The sequence below is a fragment of the Marmota marmota genome, unplaced genomic scaffold, assembly GCF_001458135.2.
Source record: "Marmota marmota marmota unplaced genomic scaffold, marMar, whole genome shotgun sequence".
NCBI lineage: Eukaryota > Metazoa > Chordata > Mammalia > Rodentia > Sciuridae > Marmota > Marmota marmota.
The window spans coordinates 2,771,538-2,787,552 of NW_026000164.1; the positions used below are offsets into that span (position 1 = coordinate 2,771,538).

General features: G+C 52.1%; 4 protein-coding genes across 6 annotated transcripts in view; all 4 read left to right on the forward strand.

Annotated features, from left to right (window-relative positions):
* Positions 1–1,801, forward strand: part of Abcf2 (ATP binding cassette subfamily F member 2) — an 11,706-nt gene extending 9,905 nt beyond the window's left edge. For both annotated transcript variants that reach the window (XM_015493657.2, XM_015493658.2), the window contains exons 14-15: positions 305–508; positions 1,105–1,801. In XM_015493657.2, coding sequence (XP_015349143.1) covers positions 305–508; positions 1,105–1,242 — 342 coding nt within the window. In that variant the 3' untranslated portion in view covers positions 1,243–1,801. The remainder of the gene's footprint in view (positions 1–304; positions 509–1,104) is intronic.
* A 141-nt stretch (positions 1,802–1,942) lies between these two features.
* Positions 1,943–7,384, forward strand: LOC107148927 (histone H2B type 2-K1). The gene is made up of 2 exons (XM_015493659.2): positions 1,943–4,386; positions 7,066–7,384. Exons 1-2 carry the CDS (start codon positions 4,216–4,218, stop codon positions 7,300–7,302), a joined length of 408 nt encoding a protein of 135 aa, XP_015349145.2. The 5' UTR covers positions 1,943–4,215; the 3' UTR covers positions 7,303–7,384.
* Positions 7,385–10,301: 2,917 nt separating this feature from the next.
* LOC125611657 (IQ and AAA domain-containing protein 1-like) lies at positions 10,302–11,452 on the forward strand. The gene is made up of 3 exons (XM_048786946.1): positions 10,302–10,312; positions 10,671–10,789; positions 10,875–11,452. The coding sequence occupies exons 1-3, from the start codon at positions 10,302–10,304 to the stop codon at positions 11,450–11,452; spliced, it is 708 nt and encodes a 235-aa protein (XP_048642903.1).
* Positions 11,453–13,151: 1,699 nt separating this feature from the next.
* The window catches only part of LOC125610360 (IQ and AAA domain-containing protein 1-like), a 6,166-nt gene continuing 3,302 nt past the window's right edge, over positions 13,152–16,015 (forward strand). For both annotated transcript variants that reach the window (XM_048786701.1, XM_048786700.1), the window contains exons 1-2: positions 13,152–14,555; positions 14,743–14,814. In XM_048786701.1, coding sequence (XP_048642658.1) covers positions 14,797–14,814 — 18 coding nt within the window. In that variant the 5' untranslated portion in view covers positions 13,152–14,555; positions 14,743–14,796. The remainder of the gene's footprint in view (positions 14,556–14,742; positions 14,815–16,015) is intronic.

The window sequence follows — 16,015 nt, forward strand, 5'->3', positions numbered from 1 at the left end:
ATCTTCCTTCTTCTTCTTCTTTATCTTCTTTCCTTTTTTTTTTTTTTATGAGAGAGTCTTGCTAAATTGTTTAGGGCCTTGCTAAGTTGCTGAGATTGGCCTTGAACTTGCAGTCCTCCTACCTCAGCCTCCCAAGTTGCTAGGAATATAGGCATCTCTCACCACACCCAGTGTAATCTTGTCTGAGCCTTACATTTTGCAAAAGAGCAGTAATGGTAACAAAGGAGCTAGGGAGAGAGGGATAGGAGAGGAGTCTGCTGCATGGTGGGGGCAACTCTCTGTCATGTTTTATGGTTCCTCTCAGGTGAGCCCAATCCGGAATCTGTCAGATGGGCAGAAGTGCCGAGTGTGTCTGGCTTGGCTGGCCTGGCAGAACCCCCACATGCTCTTCCTGGACGAGCCCACCAACCACCTGGACATTGAGACTATTGATGCCTTGGCAGATGCCATCAACGAGTTTGAGGGTGGTATGATGCTAGTCAGCCATGACTTCAGACTCATTCAGCAGGTGAGGCCCTGGCCTCAGCCTGAGGCACAGCAGAGAGCTTCTAAGGAAAGGCTGGGTAGAGCGCAGTTGTGGCACATGTAGGGTGCTTAAAGATGTTTGCTGGATTCACAGAAAGGTCTCAGGATAGATTGGCTGCTGAGAAACAGATCTCATGGCTTTGGGAGGATGTTGGCCTAAATGGAGTGGGGAGTCAGATTTTTATTACTGTTCCAAGATTCTTCAGTCCAAAAGTACTGATCTACTACTACAAGATTAGGAAGAAGGCAGCCACCAGTCGTGGGAAAGGTGCTGATTGTTCTGAATCTTTGGGAGAGATGGGGTGGAACAGGAAGTTTAGTGTGAAGCCTCTGAACAGATCTGACAGTAGGGGAAACCATGCTTCCCAGCTTGGAAGGCTGTAGAACCTGCTGGTTACGGTGCCCTAGGGTCAGACATCCCAAAGAACATAGGTAGTGAAACAGTTGGATGGGGTTTGGGTGAGGCCTCAGGGGAGAGTGTGGCATTTTCTCCCTGGAACCCCGTTGATTGGTTCTGGGGCTGCGGGGGGGCGGGGTGGGAGAACGGCTGCCCAGTTCAATCCAGGATCTGCTTTCCAGGTTGCACAGGAAATCTGGGTCTGTGAGAAACAGACAATCACCAAGTGGCCTGGAGACATCCTGGCCTACAAGGAGCACCTCAAGTCCAAGCTGGTAGACGAGGAGCCCCAGCTCACCAAGAGGACCCACAATGTGTGAGCCCTTGGCCCCCTTGGGTCAGGAGCGCCACCTGGGGACTACCAGCTGTCGCCTGACAAGCCACTCAGGACAGGACCCTGGGGCTGCACTCCCGCATTGCTGCAATACTGCCCCCAGCCTCTCCCCATCTCAGCCTGCCTTCGCTGCACTGTTACCGTATCTACAGCTGGACAGTACCTGTCCGTTTCCCATCCTCCTTCCAGTTACATCTGTCCATGTCTGGACTTGGCTGGCTCTTCCCTCTAGCCTGTTGCTGGTTATGTTGCCCTAAGAGAGATGCAGCCAGAGGTACCCTAGGGTTAGCCCAAGGACCCATACCCTGGATTTGGCGTGTGAAGGAGTTTTAAGAGCCTCATTTTCTGGGTTTTGGTGATGTTGGAGGATTACCCCCAGCCCACCACCCCTGTTCCTTTTGCTTCTGGTTTGGAGCTCTGGACCAGGGCCTTGGTCCTGGTCCATTTTTAAATAATTATTTAACAGTGTAACTTTTAGACCTGAGTGACATCTACAAAGTGTCCAATAAAGAAAGAGGAACCCATGGTCCCTCTCTTCCTTCCCAGGTCTGTGGGGCCTTCTCCCCCTCCTCCCTGCAGCAGCAGCATTCACCTCAGCAAGAGTTTGATGGGACTGAAGATTATCCTGTAGGAGATGAAGAGTGTCTCCCCCTTCTGCCTTGAACTGGGACTCTTAGGCCTATGGTTCACATACCTTAACATGACTCTGAATCACCTGGAGGGCTCATCAGATCACAGATTGAAAGTTTCTGACAGTAGGTCTGGGTGATACTGAGAATTAACATTTCTAACAAGTTCCCTGTGATGCAGATGCTGAGTTGCAGGTCTAGGGGCCTTGATTTGAAAAGCACCATGCTGGAGTATGTTTTTCAGAGTGTGACCCGAGACTCCTGCTGCCACTTGCACCACAGTATGTGGGACACTTGTTAAAAATGTGGATTCTGAAATCCAGACCTGTTGGTTTGGTGCAGGGGGAAAGATTCAGAAATGTCCAAGGGCTTGCATCTCCAGCTGCTGTTCTGGAGCAATACAGGAAGTGCTGTCAACTTAACTCGTCCACCTTCGTTTTCATCAGCCCTGGCTGGTTGACATCCAGCCCAGGCCTCTTGGCAGCCTGTGTGGTTCTTCTGAACTTGGAGCCCTTATGCCCCTAGGATATGCGTGGCCAGTGTTAGTCCTGCGCTTGTCACTCTGCCTCTGGAACCTCAGCAGTCCTCCTGTGGGAAAACAGACACAGCCACAAGTTGTCATGTTACAGTGCATCTAAGAAGGGGGAAGAAACTCCCAGATGGTGTCTAAACCCCCAAGGAGCTCATAATCGAGAGGGAAAGCCAACAAGACATAGAAAGCACATAAATCAGATGTTAAATTGTGATTGAGATTAAATTGTTGAGTAGGAGACTCAGAAGTATTCAAAAGGGGGTGCGGTTTTGCATGAGCAGCTGCCCAGAAAGACTGGCTTAGTGCTCAACTTGAAAGATGAGTAGGGTCTTCTCAGATGGTCATCAAGTTCAAGGGCTCCCTTAGGCACAGGAGACACCAGTAAGAAACCAAGAGGCCTATGCTGCTCCTCATCCTCTAAGGGGCCTGGTCTGGTCGCTTGTGCCATTAAGTAGGGTTGAGAGCAAAATGGCCAAGTTGATCTGTCTTGAGCACCCAGAGCCTGGGTTCAGGGGAGCATGGTGTCAGCCAGCTGCTGCTCCTTCCACCAAGGAGCTGCCTGATCTCCAAAGTATGGCATGGCACCTGAGGTGCCATGGGACAGGAGGACCCCAGGACTGGGAGAAGTAGAAGCTGAATAGTAGTAGTACAGACAGCCTGTTTGTCAAAAAAAAAAAAAAAAGGCCAATCTTGATAATTGTAAGAATACTTAGAAAGTCCACAAATTATATATTTCTAAAATTAGCACTGCCTTATTTGGGAGTCAGAACTGCCTTCCCAGTACTCTTGAAGCAAACTTTGGCAGTTGCGGTAGTTGATGGGGACTGCCGTGCTCGTGCGCTGGCAGGTGGGGATGGTCTTTGGCTCTCTTGTCTCTCCCCCCCCACACCTATACTTTTCATGCTGCTCCAGGTTTCTTTAATCACAGCATTCAAGAACCTGAAATATTTGTTCATATGTAGGGGTTAAGTGAGACGACTAACTCACCATTTCACAATAACTTTATCTTTGCAGGTAACTTCCACTTGCATCCCCAAATAATTTGTTTTCAGAGAAGGCACATTGTTTCTCTACCCCTAGCTCCTAGTCCCAAAGGCCCTCCGTGGACTCACAGCCTAGGTTGCTTCCCACTGTCTGTGTCTAGTACAGGCCCAGCTGGCCAACTCCCAGCTTCCGCCTGCAGTGCAAGCCTTGCATAGATTCTACTTTCACTTTTTTTGCCCCATTCTTCCTAACTAAAATCATAACCTCATGGGCTGAGGATATAGCTCAGTTGGTAGAGTGCCTGCTTTGCATGCACAAGGCCCTGGGTTCAATCCCCAGCACCACCAAAAAAAAATCAATCTCTCCTTCAAGACCAGCTTTAGGTCCCCATGTATTCCATGAAGTGCCCCTGGGTGCTCTGGCCCTCCTTAACATCCACACACTTCCTTAATTATTGAATGCAAGCCAGCCTTGTCTCTCCAGCCTAGCAGAGGGCTCTGTGGGGGGAAGAAGCTTGTGGTCCTGAAACCCCAGAGCCATGCCGGGCGCCAATGTACTCTGTGAATGTGGATGGTTAGCCTGGAGTCGGTGAACTTCAACAAGTGCATAAGCCCACTCAGGGAAGATTGGGAGATTTCTTGAAGAGGGAGTAATTAGTCCCAAGATTGATCCAGAATGTGTTCTGGGTAGGGTGGAGCCGAGCCTTGCCCCCACCTTCCATCCCAGGTGCTTGCCCCCAGCCACACCTGGCAGCGCAGTTGGCTTCTTAAAAGTGGCCCCAAGGCAAGGGAGGGGGCTGGCGAGAAGCAGGAGGATGAGCGCAGAGCTTGGGCGGCGTCGGCGGCAGCAGCAGCAACAGCAGCAGCAGCAGCAGCAGCAACAACCCCGGGGCCGCAGGAGGTGGAGCTCTGGGGACAAAAAGTCCAAAAAACGTAGCCGGCGCAAAGAGACGTATTCAATGTATATCTACAAGGTGCTGAAGCAGGTGAGCGTGGGGAGCGAGAATGTGGGTTAGGGATGAACTGGCAAAGGGGCCCCAAAAGAGTGCTGGACTGGAAGCGGGGCTTGGTTTCTTGCTGGCACTGGCACAAGTGGCCACAGGCAGGCTGTGCCCCTCCTGAGGTGGCTGGTGTTGGTCTCAGGTCTCTACCTCTCAGTGTCTTGTGCACCTGTAGTCGGAGACATTTAAAGCATTCTCCCACCCTTTCCAGAGGACTGCAGGGCTCTTGGACAGAAATGATCTTGAAGCACACTAGGTGGGTCAGGCTGAGGGTAATGCACACACCATAATACAGACAGGGAGCCTGTGACTGAGGGGCAATTAGTATGACCTGGGTTCCTGGGAGAGGCCTGGTCAGGTAGTACTAGCTCTTTGAAGGGCTTAGGATTTGTTGCTGATGGATGAAGACCTTGAAGTCCCTAACTGGGGTAACACAGTCACATGACTGAGAGTGGCAGAGCCTGGGCTCCCCTGGCTTTGGACAAGCCCATAGCATCCTTCCTGGTAGCCCCTAATACCCAGTTGCAGGTGCCCTTCATTTATTCATAAAAAGCAGGATTCCCAGACTCGGCGCCTTGATAAACACTTTGGGCATCAATGGCTATTCATAAGCCAGTGTGAATAGAAGATCCAAAGTGCCCTGCCCTCACCTCAAAGCTGCTGCCTGCTTAGCAGGGCCAGGAAGAGGAACAGGTGGCTGTGCTGTCTGAGCTGGGGCTTGCCACCTGCCTAAAATTCCTTTTTTTTTTTTATTCTTTATGAGTCAATGTCTGAATTTTTTTAATTATTGTTCAAAACATTACAAAGCTCTTGACATATCATATTTCATACATTTGATTCATGGGAGTTCATAATCTGTCTAAAATTCTTACCCCTCTAGTAGATTAGTTCCCAGAGTGGAAGCCTGTCTCCAGTCTGAAGCCCATTAACAGTGTTAGTGAACTGGCACCATGGGATCTGGGATGTTCTCGTGGGTGGGGAAGGCACTGCTATGGATGGTCCAGAAGGGAAGCAGCAGAGGACAGGCTATACCCTAAGAGTGGTGGGTTTTGTTTTTTTTTTTTACCACCAGGGATTGAACTCGGGGACAACCAACCACTGAGCCACATCCCCAGGCTTATTTTGTATTTCATTTAGAGAGAGGGTCTCACTGAATTGCTTAGTGTCTCGTGGTTCCTGAGGCTGGCTTTGAACCCTCACCCTTCTGCCTCAGCCTCTTGGGATTACAGGCGTGCGCCACTCCACCCTGCTAGAGGTGGTATTATTAATCCCTGAAGATTAACCCCATTTCATGGCTCAGGAGTTTCTGGAAGGGTTGGACCAGGCCTGGGCTTGCCAGCAGAGGACACCTACGAGTTGGTTCCTTGTTGCTGCTCACTGAACTTGACTGTTTCTCAGCTCTGAGCTCATCAGCAACCCTAAGAATGGGATGTGAAGAGAAGGGATTTGAGCTAACCCACCCTTGAACAGCAGCAGACTTCCTGCCAGCAGTGGGGACCAGAGGCAGCAGTGACAGTGGGTGGCTGGGTGTTAGGAGCCCCGTTCTAATTCTGTCTCCCCCACTGGCCTGGTGCAGGCGGGGGCAGTCACTTCTCTCCCACTTTGCACCTGACCAGGTCTACCTACTCAGGCCTCTACCATTTGTTTCACTAGAGATCAGCTAGTTCAAAAGGCTCTGTGACAAGAGGAAAACAAGGCCCAGAGGTTGATTCCAGGTCATAGTGATTCACAGCCCAGATCACAGGTCTGCCTCCTGGTCTGGTGCCACTGTGACAGTCATGCAGGTGTGCTTACTGGAGGGTAACTTGGCACCAGCCATTTGACCAGGAATAATTAACCTTCATTATTTCTCATACAGGGTTCTAAGATGCAGATTTACTAGCACAATCTAATAGCAAACAAACCCTGAAATGTCCATTAAGAGGAATGGCAATGAACATGATTTACCCACCCCACTATGGCTCATCTATGCAAATGCATTAGATGAAAACAAGGTGCATGTGTAACTGATTCCACTCGTTAAGTATAAATGCTTGTTTATGCTTCTATAAGGAATTTAATAGTTACTCTGCCATTAGAGAAACTTTTTTCTTTTTGAAGTTGTATATACAGCCATGTCATTTAACAACAAGAACACATTCCGAAGCTGGGCATGGTGCACACACCTGTAATCCCAGCTGCTCTGGAGGCTGAGGCAGGGGGATCATGAGTTCAAACCCAGCCTTGGCAACTTAGCAAGGCCCTAAGTAATTCAGCAAGATGCTGTTTATAATAAAAAAGGGCTGGGGATGTAGTTCAGTGGTTAAGCACTGGTATCAAGGAGGGGAAAAAAAATTCCACATTCTGAGAAATGCATTATTAGCTAGTTCCATTCTTATGCAAATGTCAGAGTGTACATGTACAAGAGAAGATGGCCATGATGGTCACTAGGCAATATGATGGTACGGGACCACTGTTATATATGCAGTCTGTTGCTCACTACGTGGCACATGACCGTAGCAGTAGAAAGAAAACAGTTTTGATTTCCCTGTCTGGTGGCCTCCAGGGAGATGCTAGTGAGGAGACCTAGGTTCCTGTCCCTGGACTCTAAGGGTCCAGGTTGGGCTGGGCCAAGGCTGTGGTGCACACAGCTGTGGTTAACAGATGGTCTTGCTGCTTTTCCAGGTGCACCCGGATATCGGCATCTCTGCCAAGGCCATGAGCATCATGAACTCCTTTGTGAACGATATTTTTGAGCGGCTGGCTGGTGAAGCTGCCCGGCTGGCCCAGTACTCAGGCCGGACAACCCTGACTTCCCGGGAAGTCCAGACAGCCGTGCGTCTGCTGTTACCTGGGGAGCTGGCCAAGCATGCTGTCTCAGAGGGCACCAAGGCTGTCACCAAGTACACCAGCTCCAAGTGACCAGGGCCTGCCATAAATAAAGGGTGACCTGTTCCTGTGCACTGTGGTGACTTGAAAAGTGGGTGTGTGGAGCCAGAGTGTTGTCTGGGGCAAGGGTAAACTTGCTCTTTGACACTACCACAGATGGAATCCTAACACTTCTTAAAATCTGCTTTCTAAATGTATTCCTGGAGCACCAGGTGATAGTGATTTGTAAGCCTAAGACCTGCTTTCATTGGTGGAGAGCAGGAGCAGGGCTGGGACAAAGGTCTTGGGTTTATGCTGCTGTTTCCAGCTGTGAGCCTGAAATTCCTTGGTATGTTACTTCCAGGCTGTGGTTTTATGAATCTGTCTTACATCGACTCTCGTTGTTCCCTGTATGTGGCAGCCACTGTGCTGGGCAAGGGGCTAGGCTTACATGTTCAACATACAGAACCAAAGGTCAGACCAGCTTCTAAATAATCAGCTGAGATTAGTTGGAGTTTTTATTTCCCCTAACATTTTCTTCCCCCTCAATTTCAGAACAAATCAATGGATGTTTTTGAGATTCCTAACTTTTCTTATCCACTTGTATTTCTTTATTTCTGTGATTGGACCCAGGAGTTGTCTGCCCACGGAGCTACATCTCCAGCCACCCCCCCTCCTTTTTTTTTAAGATGGGTCTTGCTAAGTTGCCAGAGCTGGCCTCTAACTTGCAGCCTTTCTGCCTTAGTCCCCCAGGTTGCTGGTATTACAAGCATGCCCCATTGCACCCAACTTCCAATTTTATTTTGAAACTTGCGGAAGAATTTTAAGAAAGTGTAGCAGCTGCCAGGTGCAGTGGCACCTGTTTGGGAGGCTGAGGCAGGAGGATTACAAGTTCAAGGCCAGTCTCAGTAACTTAACGAGACCCTGTCTCTAAATAAACACAAAAAAAGTGCCCCTAGGTTCAATTCCTGGTATCAAAAAAAAAAAGTGCTGTAGCCACCCCTGGCCTTCCCATTTACCCTCTGACCACGTGCTTTCCCTCTCATTCTGCCTCTGCCCTTTTCCATGGGCATAAGACCTACACATTCCGCTCCAAACATGGAGGGGTTGGAGTGAAGGGGTGGGACTTAGACTGATCTAGAATCCTTCTTTATGTTCCCTTGGTGATTGGATCACCTCAGGTTGTTGCCTTCAGCTTCATTGCACTGAAAGGCGCTACCTTGTCCTGGTAGCTGACAGCTGGCTGTGGCCCCACATGCCCCACAGGTTTTTTTCCTCACAACTCAAGCCTCCCAAGAAGATTCCCCAAGCTGAGGACTGAGGATCCACATTCAGGTCCCAGGACTCGAAAAGGGCAGCCCCAGGAGATCATGGCCCTGAACTCACTGTTCCCACTCCACCACTTGCTTCACACCTTGCTACAGAAGTGTGCATCATGGACCAGCAGCTTCCACGTCACCTTGGCACTTGTTGGGAGCTCAGGCTCTTGGGCCCCACAGCTCTGAAATGGAATCTACATGTTAACAAGATTCTCTAGTAACAAATATGAGAACTCCTCCCCGCTGCCCCCTGCTCCCCACTTTCTTTGGCCCTGCTCCTCATTTATTTATTCATAAGCCTCTACTTAACCCTGAGCAAAAGAATGGCTCCCCCTGAGCAGAGGGGCTGCTGCTGGCGGAATGCTTTGAGCTTCCAGAGAAGCCATCCTGAGCCTGGAGCTCATGGCAATGGGGAACGTCCACGGGTAGCTGCGAATGAGCCCCAACACCGAGTTGCTGTTTGGGTCAGCTTCTTTACCACTGTAGCCAAAACAATTAGAGGAGAAAAAGTTTATTTGGGGGCTCACAGTTTCAGTCCATAGCTGGCCAGGTCCATTCCTCACAGCTGGAGGTGAGGCAGAACAACATGGCAGAAGTATAAGGCAGAGGACAGCTGCTCAGGACATGGCAACAGGAAGGAGAGAGAGAGAGAGAACAAGTGCTCACCACTGAAAATATGTACACCTCAAAGGCGCACCCCAAGGGCCCGCCTCCTCCGGCCACACCATACCTCCCTATAGTCACCACCCAGTTAAACCCTCTCAGGGGATTAATTTATTGATTAAGGCTCATAGCCCAATAATTCCACCTCTACATTTTCTTTAAACTTTCTAAACATCACTCCTTCTGGAACCCCAAGTTCATAGTCCTCCAACACTCACAGCTTGGGCCCCCCACATCCCCTGCCCTCTCCTAGCACAGAATTCCACATAGGCCACGTGAACCTTCTTAACCCAGCCAGCCCCAGGGAGGGAGGCATGGTTGTGCTGTCACACAGAGGAAAGTGGGGACTTCAGGGCCTCTGAGCCCCACTCCAGTGCCCTCTTCCCCACCCATTACACAGGCTTCTAGGACAGTCATATACAAGGGGAAAGGCAGGGTGGAGCATGTGTTTAGCGTGCACATGGCCCTGGGTTCGATTCCCAACACCAACACTCCCACCAAAAGAGTAAAGTCAGGTTGCATGGAGTGGAGGTTGAGGAGCTGGACCTGGTGGCATGCCCCAGTGGTCCCCGCAATTAGGGAGGCTGAGGCAGGAGGACGGTCTGAGCCTAGCAGTTTGAGGACAGCCTGGGCAACATAGTGAAACTCCATCCCCAAAGTAAAATCTTTTAAAAGAATAGGAGGCTGAAGGAAGTTAAAGAAAAGAAACTTTCCCAAGTGAGGAGTCCGTTTACCCTTAGGACAGATACTTACCCAGAGGCTTACAGCTTACAGGTGACTTCAAGTAGAGACATTGATTCTCACCAGAAAAGTGGCCACAGTCATCCCCCACACTGCCCTATCCTTTCTGCAGCCTCTGCCCCTGCCCGCTTCAGCACTGCCATCTCAGGGATGTCCGCCTAGGGAGACATCCAATCCTGCACTCCCAATCCCTCCCCTCAGCCTTAGAACATTGGCACAACAATGGGTCAGAACTCTTAACACTAGGCCGTTCTGCCCCCGACTTTAGGGAAACCACAGAGGTTCTTTGAGTTCCACGGCCAGCTCAAAACAGTGTGAGGAGTGGGCACTATGTCTGAGGGGTGAGTGAGGGAAGAAGGAGGCTGGCAGGGTGGGGAGAGCAAGGGGCAGAGCACCCTGCTGGCTGTGAGAGGCAGGGCAGGGAGGGCTCTGGTGCTGGCCAGCCCTGCGTGGCTCCTGGCCGTTCGCATGGCTCCCTGGCTGCTTCTGCCAGTGGACAGCTTTTGGTCTTCAGACTTCCCTTGGACTATTCCTTCCAGCACCAGGTTCTGGCCTGGAAAAAGGACTCTTCTCTACCCTCATCTCTCTCCCTTACACCCCACCCATCATCCCAGACCACTGCTGCATCGATTGGCTGGGCCCTCATCTGGAGGTATCCATACTCCCTAAACTCCAAGTGCCCTTTCCTTTTCCTTACAGGAGCCCGGCCACAGGCTGCCTCCTCCCCCAACTCCTACAGCTACACCCACACTTCTCTCCTTGTTACGCTATTGGAGACCTAGAGCCCCCCCAAACCCATGCCTCTTTAAGCCAAGCGGGTGCCTACTTACTCCTACCAGCCAATCACTTCTCTGAAGTCCACTTTGGTACCTTAAGGAACATCACTTCTTCTGGAACCCCAAGTTCACATCCCTCCAAAACTCACAGCTTGGGTCCCCGCATCCCTTGCCCACTCTCCATGGTTCAGAGCACAGCATGTCCGACTTCTCTGCAGAACTTACCAGCGCCTCTGGGAGGCCTCCCATGTGACCCTGCAGGAGCTGCTGGACCAAGAGCAGCCCCTGCTTGAAGCTGTGCCCAACCGGGACCGGCAGTCCTTCCAGCATAGACTCTCAGTGTTCTACCTGTACTACCTGGGGCTGCTGCGCCGTTTCGACACCATCTATGACCAGATGGTTCAGCCACAGAAGCGCCGGTTGCTGCGGCGGCTGCTGGATGGCGTGGCGGGTCGTGTGCTGGAGATCAAGGATGAGCTGGTTCGTGTTGACCTATGTGAGACCCACTGCCTGGACCGCGTGCTACAGGATCTCAAGCTGACCCCAGTGCGTGCACTGCCACCTCAGGCTAGGTGGGAGGTGGGGGCTGGCCTTGACCTACCACTGGTGTTGAGACATCTGCAAAGACAGGAAAGCCAGGCAGATCAGAGGATGGGCTTGGCCTCAGGAGAAGAGCTTCAGGAACTGGGGATGCACGGAGAATAAGGCCCCACCCACCAGTGCAGCTGGGAAGACCCTTGAACTACAGGGGATAGGTGAGAAGAGTCCTCTAGAGCCTGGCTTCTCAAAATGTGGTCCATGGACATTGCCTTGGAGGTGGTTGGAAATGCAGAATGTCCACCAGCACCCAGAGCCACCAAATCTGCACCTGCCTTTTCACATTCCTCCCAGGTGATCTGAGCACATGGGAAAGTTCTAGAAGGGCTTTCCTAGAGTAGAAAGCTACTGCAGGGCCTCCAAGCCTACCCTAAGGTCAATATGAAACTTGCCTTAACCAACTACTGGTTGGTGTGGACATGAACAAAATGCAGATTCCCCAGGCCTTGCCATTCTGCTGTGGGAGTCTGGGGAGGACATAGGAATCTGCATATTATCTTTCCAGTTGCTTTTGAGGCACATTTGTGATCCTCCAGAATTCAACTCTATCCAGATGGGGACAGGGCAAGAAAGGGACAACCCTGGGGGGGAATTCACCCACAACCTAGAAGTTTCCCACTCCAGCTCCAGGAGGGAGGCAAATACTGCAGAGAATGGCTAAGCAGCTGGAATGGCAACAGTTTGGCCCAATGGCCTGGACTTGTGATTCCTGACCCTCCTCCCCACATCTTGCCCCAAAGGCAGACTTGGAGGTTCCAATCCCCAAATACTTCCAGCTGGAGCAGTCCGCGGCCATGAAGGAGCACAAGCTGATCTTGGCTGAGATCCTGTCCAGAATGGAGCCAGAGCACCCCACGGAGGCAAGTGGTGGAGACACCCTCCCAGACGCACCCCCACCCCTCTCCTGGAATAGAGGTCTTACCTGGACTAGTCACAGCTCAGAGTCGCCTTGGCCTTCTCCTCCAAGGCTACTCTAGTGCTCCCTTATCTTCCCAAACCAGGGCAGGACTTGGGCACCCAGATGCTCCTAGTGCCTCCTTTGGAGGCTGGTCTCTCGCTGCCCACCCAGGATGCAAGCTCTCCCTCATGTGCTCCTGCTCTTTTGCCCCTGCTCTGGCCAGACCTTCACAGGAATCAACCGGACTGACGCCATAATTCTAATACAAACTTCTGAGCGAGCCAGGCAAGGCCGCCTCAGAGCCACCTTCATGCGAGAGATCCAGAGAGAGGAGGAGCGGGATCGGAAGATTCGGGAGGAAGGGCATCAGAGGTTCACTCAGGACCAGAGTGCTGTCATTATACAGAAGGTAACCATGGGTACCCAGGAGGAGAGCCAGGGCAGTCATCTCCTCCAGGAAGCCTGCCAAGCTACTGGTTGATCACAAGAATGCAGCTGCCTGGATTCTCTTGCCCCACGGTTAGATCCTAAACCAGGGACCCTAATCAGACATTAAGCATGTGTCTTGTTTGCTTATTATTTAGTCTACATCTCTATCCTACAAAGCATTTGGAGTGGGATGCCATTGAAGACCCAGAAACAGAACGATCACTTTAATGACAGTGGGGCACACCAGTAATTTCAGTGACTCGAGAGGCCAAGGCAGGAAAGGATTCCAAGTTCAAGGCCGGCCTGGGCATCTTAGTAAGACTCTGTCTCAAAATAAAAAATTAAAAAGACTGGGAATGTAGCTCATGGGTTGATCATCCCTGGGTTCAATCCCTAGCACCAAAAAAAAAAAAAAAAGAGGGATCCATATAAAGTAGTAGAATTGATTAATTATCATTCTAAGAAAGTTTTAAGAATAAATATTAAAATGTATCCTGTACCTCCTGGCAACTGAGGTTGAGGGGAAATAGGAAAAATTCAAGATTGACAACTAATGTGACCTGAGCATCCTGAATCTCTGTGCCTCCTGGGGCCACCTTTATTTCAACATCAAAATAGCACAACCACACCCTAACCCCAGTTAACTCAGAAGGCCCAGGCCGACCCTGAGTTTTCCCCAAGGTGGCCATGCCTCTCCTCTCTGGACAACCACTCCACACCTCTCCAGGTCAGCCTTGGGTACCCCAAACTGTGGACCTGGCTCTCCCACTATTCCCCAAAATGCTTTTAACACAGATGGACCAGAGACTGTAGGGGCCCGAGGGAAATTCTAGTGCAGGAAGGGACTGCTCTGTCCCTTCAGCCACTGCTCTCCTGAGGCCCTGCCTGGTCACAAAGCTTCTTGCCACCTTTTCCTTCCACAAACCCACGGAGACATGGGGCTGGGTCTTCTTTCACCTTCAAATCAACCTCCTCGTCCATTTTCTCTCTCAAATCCCACCCAGGATGCAAGCTCTCCCTCATGCCCAGTGCCCCACAAATTTCTGTCTCCTAGCTTACTATTAGAAAGGAGAAACCCTTCTTATCAAAACACAAAAGAAAACCAACAGCAAATGACCACTCTGTGAAGGCTTGTCTGCCCCCAGAGGGGACAGAGGTCTGTGTTACTTCCCAGTATGTGGAGCATCCCAACTGAGCCCTGGTGTGTTCAGGGCTGTACCAGTGTCTGGCTGTATGGAGAGGAGGTCCTTAATGCAGGGCTCAAGGGAGTACATCTTTTGAGAAGGAGAATGGTCCTCAGAGACTGACTCCTGCTCCCTGTGCCAGTCATTTAGTCCCTGTTGCCACACATCAGATGTACAGAAATATTGCATCCTGGTCTTGGTGTTGCCTGGTGCACAAATAAAACAAAAAATATGTGAAGCATTCAATTATTGTGGGCTGTCCTGTGTTGGTCACAGGAGCAGGAGGACCAAGGCCAGAAAAGAAAGGCAGGAGCCAGACCCTGCTCATGAGGTGCTTATGAGAACAGAAGGCACAGGCTGGGCGCTGGCCTGGCTTCCCTCTGCCTCTCACCCCACCTCCCATCCACTAGCACTCATCTGTCCTCAGTGGCCGGGCAACTGACAAAAGGCACTGGGCCAGTGCTGTACTTAGGCCTGGAAGAGGTCATGTTCTGTCTCTGGACTGGTTCCCTAGGGTAGAAACAATGGGATTAGCAGGGGAGCTCCCTCATGCCCACAGCACTGGTGCCTGTGTCCCTGGGTGGAACCAAGTATTTATTCCAACTGCTACGGGAATTCTAAGAAGGGACAGAGGGGAAGGCTCCCTGGAGGAGGTGGTGCCTGATCTTCACCCACACCTCAAAAGAACCCACGGATTAGGGTAAAGATGAGGAAGAGGAGGGGATGCCTTGGAAACCACACCATTCGGGGCTATTCCTGTGGAGGACACACCTCCCAGCACTGCCTCAGGCCCCAGCCTGACCTCCTCTGCCAAAGAGGCTGTTGCTCCTCCCAGGCCTGAGCCCTGTCCCTGAAACATGGGTTGTGCCTCATGTCGCCACCCCTAGGTATGGAAAGGCCATCAGCAGAGGAAACGCACCCAGCAGGACCGGCTTGCAGAGATGGAGTTCATCGGCATGGTGAGCCAGGCTGGCCAGGGCAGTGGTCCCACTCGTGTCTCCATCCCCTGCCCCCTGCCTCTGCTCAGCCTCTTCAGCCCCATGCCACCTGCCTGCCTTGCACTCAGGCTGGCAGGAGATCCTGCAGAGAAAGAAGTATGAGACAGGAAAAGCTCCAAGCCTGTCTCCTCACAGCCCTCCCCCTTCCAGAACAATCTCAGTGGTGGAGGTAGTAGCACAGAGCGTCCTGGACTTGGAATCCCTGCCCAGCTAGAAGGGGAGGCTGCTGGGGTGGACCCTGCACAGCGAGGAGGTTGTGCGGCCCCTGAGAGTACCATACAATGCTGCCTCAGCCCTGTCGCAGCTTTGGTGAACCAACAGGGGCCAAGTCAGGGAGGAGCACACCCCAAACCAGGGCATTCAGGCCACAAGCTCCCCACTGGCTCTAGGGGCCTCTGCAGACTTGCTTCTCCCCAGCTCTGGGTGGACTAGAAATGTGTGACTGTGGACCTCGCGGAGTGGGGTGGCGAGGGGCAGACTCCCCCGGTGCACAGTGTGAGCGTGGATGCTGGGAAGGGTGGTGCAGTGCCTGTGTTTGGCCGGTAGCAGTCCCCAATCTGTCCTCTGCTCCCCAACAGCCCCCTCATTCAGCTAGTCTCTGCTGACCTCAGAAAGACAGGCCCTGCCAGGGCTGAGAGTCCACTCTGGAGAGCGGCTGGCACTGGGGGCCAGAGGACAGGATGGGAGGGCTCCGCAGGGTGAGCTGCAGTGTCTTGGTGGGATGGGAGGCCACCGCAGGGCCGCTGTGTGGGAGTGGAGGTCAGAGACATGTTGGGGGCTGGAGAGCTGGACTCCCAGGAGGGAGAGCAGGCGGAAGGAGGCAGGGGTCTGCCTGGGTGGGGAGAGGGTTGGGGGGCACCTCGCGGCAGTGGCAGTGGGTGAGGAATGAGCCTGGCCGCCCGGGCCCATCAACAGTGTGAGCTCAGCGTTTTCAGTAATTGTCTCTGCGCAGAGTGATATTTAAAATACATTTGGGAGCCAATGAGGCGGGAAAGTGGCTGTGAGAGCGGCTGCCAACCCGGCCAGCCGGGCGGGGCGCACACGGGGGGGGGGGGTCCGTGGGGGCGGCCCGGGGGGCAGGGGTGTGGCTGGGGGGCACTGGGGCAGGGGGGGCGAGCGGATGCATGCCAGCAAAGCTCATTATCAGAGTAATTTACAGAGC